The sequence below is a fragment of the Egretta garzetta genome, unplaced genomic scaffold (assembly GCF_000687185.1).
Source record: "Egretta garzetta isolate BGI_Z169 unplaced genomic scaffold, ASM68718v1 scaffold7, whole genome shotgun sequence".
Classification (NCBI taxonomy): domain Eukaryota; kingdom Metazoa; phylum Chordata; class Aves; order Pelecaniformes; family Ardeidae; genus Egretta; species Egretta garzetta.
This window is the reverse complement of record NW_009260350.1, coordinates 3,598,026-3,605,591: the sequence shown is the minus strand read 5'-3', so window position 1 is coordinate 3,605,591 and position 7,566 is coordinate 3,598,026. Positions and strand designations below refer to the sequence as shown.

General features: G+C 61.0%; 3 protein-coding genes across 3 annotated transcripts in view; 1 reads left to right on the top strand and 2 right to left on the bottom strand.

Moving 5' to 3' along the window:
* Window positions 1–148: 148 nt before the first annotated feature.
* Window positions 149–6,610, bottom strand: LOC104129939 (coiled-coil domain-containing protein 157). The gene is made up of 10 exons (XM_035898383.1): window positions 6,533–6,610; window positions 6,156–6,275; window positions 4,463–5,168; window positions 4,065–4,142; window positions 3,533–3,720; window positions 3,042–3,209; window positions 2,309–2,477; window positions 1,792–1,931; window positions 826–887; window positions 149–736 (listed from the first exon to the last, which is right to left on the bottom strand). The coding sequence occupies exons 1-10, from the start codon at window positions 6,608–6,610 to the stop codon at window positions 499–501; spliced, it is 1,947 nt and encodes a 648-aa protein (XP_035754276.1). The 3' UTR covers window positions 149–498.
* Window positions 6,611–7,105: 495 nt separating this feature from the next.
* CCDC157 (coiled-coil domain containing 157) lies at window positions 7,106–7,394 on the bottom strand. The gene has a single exon (XM_035898392.1). It carries the CDS (start codon window positions 7,355–7,357, stop codon window positions 7,106–7,108), a length of 252 nt encoding a protein of 83 aa, XP_035754285.1. The 5' UTR covers window positions 7,358–7,394.
* Window positions 7,395–7,467: 73 nt separating this feature from the next.
* SF3A1 (splicing factor 3a subunit 1) overlaps window positions 7,468–7,566 on the top strand; it is a 15,705-nt gene continuing 15,606 nt past the window's right edge. The window contains exon 1 of the mRNA XM_009642921.2: window positions 7,468–7,483. Coding sequence (XP_009641216.1) covers window positions 7,468–7,483 — 16 coding nt within the window. The remainder of the gene's footprint in view (window positions 7,484–7,566) is intronic.

The window sequence follows — 7,566 nt, the reverse complement described above, 5'->3', positions numbered from 1 at the left end:
GATTATTTCCCCCCTTCCAAGGGCTCCTTGCCTGCCTGTGGGCTGGTCCCCTGGCTGCAGCCAGGGAAAGCCAGCCCCAGCCCGGTCCCTGCAGCAGGGCTTTTTCCAGTGCCACCATGCTGAGGGAGAGGAGAAGGGGATGTGCCAGCCCGGCCCTCTGCGCCGTCACCCTTGGTTTTATCGCAAACCACAGCATTGCCCAACGGAGAGGGACAATGGGGAAAACTGCACAGACCCATTCGGTGCCACAGTCCTGCAGAGAACAAAGCGAAGCAACAGGCGGAGGGTGGCTGGTGGCGGAGCCGCTGCGGGACCATGTCCCCAGGCTCCCTACGCCTTCCGTGTGCAGGCTCAATGGAATGGGACGGGCAGAGAGACTGGGTTTCCCAAGGGAATGCGCCCTTGTGAGGCACAAAGGAGAGGTAATGAGGTCCGGTGGGACAGGGCAAGGTGGCTGCTCACCGAAGGCTTTGTTTCTGCGTCAGTCTCGTAAGCGTTTTATTTGCGGTGGCCACCCGTGCGGCAAGAGGAGGGGGGCGGGGTTCTGCCTCTCCCTCTTGGCTTGGGGGGGCTGAGCACCAGCCCCTCGGCCGGGAGGGAGAGGCAGGGCCCAGCCTTGCACACAGGCTCTGCCAAGGGTGGTTTTGGGCGCTGGCTGCTGGCAGCTCGCTGCCGGGCCTCGCCTGTGTGTCCATGTGTCCCCGTGCTGTCCCTGCTGCCCCAGCTGCTCTGCTGCCTGTGGGTGGTGGGAGCAGTCAGAGGGGAGGAAGAGGAGGGATGCTCTCTAGCCCCTTCCCCTGGGTTCCTACTCACCCTGCATCCTGCCTGCTGGCCTCCCCACCACGCTGGCTGCTGAGCTGGGACCACAGCTGGGGCTGCGGGACAAGCTGGGGAAGAGAAGAGGGGGTGAAACTTCCTCCCGCACTTGGCTCTGGTCACACCCCTTGGCCTCTACTGTCGCCCCCAAGCCGGTGGCAGTGGCATGGTGGTACAGCGGCCACGGTGGGGCCGAGGTAAAGGAGCTGGGAACAAGCCCCAGGCACCACAGCCAAGCAGCTTTGCCCTGCCAATGCCAGCTAAACCAGACTGACCCCCCAGTGGCACAGGAGCCCCTGGCCCTCCTGGAGTAGGCACACCCCAAAACCACAGCATTGGTCCAACCCTAATGGGTCTGAGCCGCAGCGACTGGCCCAGGGGAAGGGCGGTGCAGCAGCCCCCATGCTAGGCAGGAAAGCCTGCTCTGGAGGCGTCAGCACAAGCCCTGCCTGTGCCATTTGCCCCCAGGCAGCGAGCGACCCTGGCACAGCTGCCCCTGGCTGCAGCCCGGCACAGGGGACATGCTGGAGTGGGTCTGGGTCTGGCCACCGGTGGCTGTGGGCACTGTGCAGGCTGCAGTGCCCCAGCATCCACTTGGCTGTTCTGACTCGGGAAGCATCAGGTAGGAGCAGCCATTCAGCTGCCTTGAGGCCAGGATGGGCAGGAGCAGGCCCTGGGACAGGGAAGGATCACAGCCCCTGCCCAGCTTTGGGTCCTTCTGGAAGCAGCTTTGTCCAGCAGGGCCCTGCGCAGGCTGGGGAAGCGGCAGCCGAGTGGCAGGGGCTGTTGTGCGAGGAGCCCTTTTGCTCCCTGGAGCCTCTTCTGCAAGGGTACACAACCAGGGAACCGGTCCCCAGGGGGTGTGGGACATTGCTAGGGGCCATAGGGGGGTTTTGAGGTACGCAGCACCCTGCTGGCACCTGCACCCCTCTCCCCAGTGGCACCCAGCTCGCCATGGCTTGGGTGGAGCCTCACCTTCAGCACGCCCTGCTCAGCAGCCGCCTTCACCTTGGCTAGCGCAGACCTGAGCCGTGCGTTCTCCTGCTCCAGCACCCCGATCCGGATGCTGTTGGCCTGCAGTTGCTTCTCCATGTCCTGGGTCAAGCTGCCAGTGCCTGCAAACAAAATACGTTATCGCTCAGCCCGCTGCTGCCTGCCCGCTCCCCTCCTGAGCAGGGTGGCTGCCCCAAACCAGGGAGTACCAGCACAGCCTGGGGGGTGCTGGGACCCCAAAGGTGAAAAAAACTCAGCCTGTGCCCTGGCCCTGCTTTATTTCCCAGCCTGGAATTGGAACAAACAGCACCTGCAGAGGGAGGTGTGGAAAGATGGCAGCGGCTCAGCACAGCCCACGGGCCGAGCCTTTCCTGGGTATCGGCGGGACAAAACTGCGTTGTACAAAGAACGCTGGCATGCCTGGGGCTGTCAGAATCCCTGGCCAGCTCCAGGAGACCCCGAAGGTGAAAGCAGATGCCACTGCCCACCGCCCTCTTACTCTCAAACTGCGTCTCGGTGGGAACGTGGAGCTCAGGGAAGAACACCAGGAGCTTCTCCCGTTCCTTCAGCTCCCGCGCCTGCTCCTCCAGCTTGGAGACATTTGCCTGCAGCTCTGAGACAGACCGTTCCAGGCTCAGCTTCTCCTGCTGCAGCGCATCCAGCACCTCCTGCATGGCACAGCAGCAAGGCGGCGAGGTTTGCAGAGCGCTCTCCCAAACCTCAGGAGGGTACAGGCTGGGGGAGTCCCTCAGATCCCCCCCAGGAAAGCTCCCACCCTTTCCTTATGTGACCAGGCTGTCCCACAGCAGTGTGATGAATTGCAGGGTCTTGGGTGCAAGGTCCCAAGTGGGAGCTGGAAGTGACAGTACCAATGATGTTCCTGGACGTGCATGATATGATGTGTGTCCAAGAATGTTGGGAGACACGGGAGAAGCCCAAGTTGCTGCTTCCTGCTGCTCCCCTTTGCCTCGGCTGCAGGGTAACGCAGCAGAGACTTGTCCAGGCAGGAGAGGGGTCTTCCCCCAGGGGTCCCGGAAGGAGATGGCCACATGAAAATGTCACACCAAGTCCCAGAGTCCCCCCCTCCAGGGAAAACTCTGGCTGTGGGCAGGAGATGGGAGAGCAGGTGGCTCCTGCCACCCTGGTGACAGAGCTGTCCCCCACGCCAGCTGCTCCCCAGGGAGCCCCGCTGCTGGAAGCCCCCCAGACCCGCGCTGGCTGCCGGCCCTGACCTGCTGTGCCTGTAGCTGTTGCCCGCTCTGCTCCTGGCTCTCCTCCAGCTGCTCTGCCAGCCTGGCCTTGCCTTCCTCGGCCTCTCCCAGGCTGGCTTGCAGCTCCTTGCGCTCCTGGTCCAGGCTGTCGAGCTGCTGCAGCAGGGCCCTCTGCTTGGCCTGCAGGGACTGTACAGGGCAGGCGAGCCTTCGTGGGGCTGCCACTGCACCCACCCAGCACTGCCCTTACACCAGGTGGCAGCACCCACAAGGACAAAGGGGCTGTGGCAGCAGCTGAGAGGGCAGAGAAGGGGTGCGGGGCAAGGAGGGCTCGGCCGAAGCCATGCAGAGCTGGTGGGGACAGAGGCTGAGCTCCTCGAGTGGGATCTCTGTTCCATCCCTGCCTTAAGGCCAGGGTGTGAAGGAGCCGGCCTGAGCTCAGCTCGCTCCCACAGCATGCGGTGGGGCTGCAGAGCAGATCCAGAGCGGTGCAGGGGTGGGCCCAGCCATACCTCTTGGTGCCTCAGCATGCTCTCCACTTTGGCCTTCTCCTTCTCCAGCTGGGTGGTGGTGGCACTCAGCTCCTGGCCCAGGCTCTCCTGCTGGCCAGTGAGCAGCCGCACCTTCTCCTCCAGCTCCAGCACCTGGCTCCTGGCCACCATTGTGGTCCTTGTCTCCTCCAGCAAGGTCTTGGTCACCTCTGGGGAGACACAGCACCTTTGGCCCAGGCTCAGCAGGAGGGGGAGCAGCTCCGGGATGAGGTGGCTTGAAGGGGCTCCCCACCCTCCACAGGCCCTGGTGAGGGGGAGGCAGGTCTGGCAGGAGGGCAGCCGCCCCTCAACCTTCGCCAGCACCAGCACAAGTCCACGCTGGTGCTGGATGGTGTTTGGATGCGATGAAGGAGGCTCATCCTCCCCTCGCCATTCCCACCAGCTCTGTACCCAACCAGGAGCTGGGAGTTAGGTGGGTGTAAAACACTTGGTAAGATCGGAGTGAGGCTGGGGGGGGGGATGTGCCAGCTGGGGGAGCCCCAGGGGTCCTTACCCAGCTCCTGCACAGCAGCCTGCTTCTCAGCCAGCTCCTCCTTTAATGCGGAAAGTCGCTCTTCCAGAAGAGCAGCTCCTAAATCAGCACAAAACCTCTACTAATTAAACAGCTCCGCAAAGAAACTAAACCAAGGAGGACAGCAAACAGCCACGCCAAAGCATTCTTCATCCAGTGGGGGTATCGAGCTGGCTTAGCAGGGAGGAAGCAGACAGAGGATGTGGACAACCGGCTCCCACTGTCTGGGGTTAGTCTAGAAGCGAGCAACAGCCCTGGCACCTGCCCAAATCAGTGGCAAAAGCCCAACTTGTGGTGGTGGGACCAAGATTTGACCACAGACTCCGTGCTTCTGCAAATACCCGTGGGCCTGGGAGGGGATGCTGGGAACAGTACAGTACCTCTGCGTAGGTCGTCCTTGTCCCGCTCCAGCCTGGCTACGGCCTCTGAATACTCTTTGTTCTTGAATTGCAGGTTCTGCTCAGCCTCCTTCCTCTGCTGCGCTTGGGTCTCCTTCTCCGCCTGAAGCAACTGGGAAAAGTCCTCAACCTGTTTCTGCAGCTCGTCCTTCTGTTTCTCTGACTCTTCCAGCTCAGACTTCAGCGGGTTGACCTGCTGCAGCAGCATCTGGAGGTGTTTGCTGATCCGGGAGAGGTCCTTGCTCTGCTCTGAGGCCCAGTAGCTCATGTCCGTTGCAGAGAGGATCCTTCTCCCTGCGCTTTCCTCCATCTCCTGGAACCTGCTCAGAGCTGAGGGGATGTTCTGGCTCTGGCAGATGCCAGTGATGGCTTTGCCGACCTCGCGGAGGCTGGCCTGCGCGCTGACACAGGTGTTGCAGAGTCCCAGAGATGACCCGGTTGTCTGTGTGGGGACACTGCAGCTGCTCTCGGCCCCGCTGCAGGCAGCCCTGGGCAGGGAGCTGCCCGAGGCATCACTGTCTGATGCACGGACGCTCAGCAATGGGCATGAAGAAGTGGACCGGGCAACTTCTGTGGAAGTTCTTAACTCCAAAACGTCAGGTGAGCAGTGTTTCAGGTGCTCCTTCTCAGGTTTCCCAGCCTGGGAAGTGGATTGCAGGGTGGGGATCTCCTTTCTGCAAGCCTTCTTCTGCTGGAGATTGCACAGAACAAAACCAGGGCTGGGATCAGTCGGCTGCGAATGATCCATAAGAGCCCAAACACAGGGGTGTGAAGGGTGGAGGACAGGACATTAGTGCAGCCAAGGGGCCAAGGAGTGCAGCGAGCCCTTCTCCTGGGAGGAGAGAAGTTCCCAGAGGTTGGAGGAGGCTGGCTACCAGCCTGCCTGATTCCTGTGCTCCGTTACAACCAAAGCACGTGGCTAACAAGCAAAATGAATTTGCTTCCCACTCCCCGACATATGGGGGAATTGAATTTTTATGAGCTGCCAGGCAGCCTTCCAGCCACCACTACCAGAGCTCTGGTTTCATGATGGGAGGCCTCGGCAGCAAAACCTGCTCCCCAGCTGCCCTTCATGTGACTGCCCCTTCTTCCTTGCGCTGTCTCCTGGTTATGCCAGATGAATTATTGTGAGACTTTGCCACAAAAGGGATCATTTGGGGGGTGAGGGGGAAATTGCAGGGGAGCAGTGTAGTGTTTTTACCACAAATTATTTCACTGATTTGAGCCAGCTCAGCCCCAGAGTGGAGTCAGCAGAGCTGCAGGGGCAGCATGGTGGCAGGAGGAGAATATTTTTCCAAGCAATAAAGGCAGCCAAATTCCCCATCTCGAGAGCCTGGGGGGCGCCTGGAGGGGGATGGATCCAGCAGCATGGCTGGGAGTGGTTGTTGGAGGAGGGAAGAGACTCAGGCTGGGAGGGGACAGCACGGGACAGAAGTGTCCTGTCCGACACACAGGTTGTGAGCCAGGAGCACATCAGGTGTGGCCACTGCCCGTGTCACAGGGCGTCCCCAAGAGGGACCGTGACCTCAGCACAGTCCAAATTGTGGGGGGTGAGGCAAGGGCCATTTCTGTACCCCCTGCACTTAGCTCGTGGGATGTCAGGGCCCCCAAATGTCCCACCTCGGCCAGAAGCTGCTGGTAGAAGGCACCGAGTTTCACCATGCTGCACCAGTACCTCCTCACCGTCAGCCCCGCAGACATGCAGGGTCCCACTGCCCGCGCTGGGGGGACGGCTCGCCCACTGAGCAGGTTTTCTGCATAGCCCGTGAAGCTCTGAAGCAGCAGCAGCAGCCTTCTTCAACAGAAATTAAACACAGCTTAGAGCAACGGAGTATTTGTCAGAGGTCAAGCCCCTTTGGTGTTTAAGAGCGCAGTGAGCCTGAAGGGCCAGCGCCGAGGTGAGGAGGTTGTCCCCCTTCCCCATCCCCTGGGCAAAGCGAGTTTTGGCAAAGGAGGGTGGGTGTCAGCGCTCCTGTGACCCCCCACCCAGGCCCAGATCACTCCTCAGAGTATTTGGTGGGATGAAAAATGCTCCTGCGGCTGCCGGGACACAGGCTGCGCGCACTGCTCACAGCCAGATGCTTCCAAGAAGCTGCAGTTCAGCTCTCCTGAAAGATCTGGGGCACCCATGCTGCCGATACTGAACCCTAATTGTTAGGGCCAACAGCTCTGTGGGAAGGGCTCCTCTTTTAAAATGGAATCATATTTATTTCCCCCAGATTGCAAAGGCGGTTTGCCTCCCAGGTCTGCAGGTGCAGCTGTGTCTGAGTGTTTCCAAGGTTTGGGGGGGGCAATTTAAGGAGCCTGCCCCCGTCTGCCCAGGTGCCCTCGGCTCCTGGATGGAGCAGCAGCTTTCCTTGCTCCTTCGTGGCCAGCATTTGCACTGGGAGCTCTGAGCTTGGCGCAGGGAAAGGAGTTGGGTTTTAAAAACGCAGTGTAGAGCTGCAGAGCATGAGGCTGAGGTGGCAGCATGCTGCTCATCACGGAAAGATGGGGAAAAAAAAGCATCCAAACCACTTGGCTGCATTTGATGGGCTGGACACACAGCCGTTCCTGTCCCTCTGTGGGGAAGGAGCCGCTCTACCAGCCAAGCTTCTTTTAATAGGGGTGTTTGGCTTTGCCTTCTCACCTGTCTATCACCAGCTCCAGCAGCACCACGTGGGAGTGCTGGGTGAATTCGGGGTCGTTCTCGCTGTAGCTGTACCGCTCCAGCAGCGCTGCCAGGTCCAGGTCGCAGGACACTTTATCGGGGAATTTCCAGGAGGGGAAACGCACGGCCCCAGCACGGGAGGAGACGTCGACAATGGCTGCCTGCAGGTCCCGCAGGTCGGCCCGCAGGCTCTCCATGCAGCGGGGGTGGCCCAGGAGGTGCGCCATGCTACTGAGGCGGCCAGCTGGGGCCTGCGATCAGTGGCCGGCTTTTTTCCTCCTGCTGCTATGGCAACCGCTGAGACCACGCCCCTTGCAGACCACGCCCCCAAGAGGCCATGCCCCCCGCACACGGTACGCTCAATGAGCTATCCCCCCCTCCGTGTGGCGCGCTGCTGGCACTTTCCACAGCGCATGCACTTTGCTCCCTCCCCGGC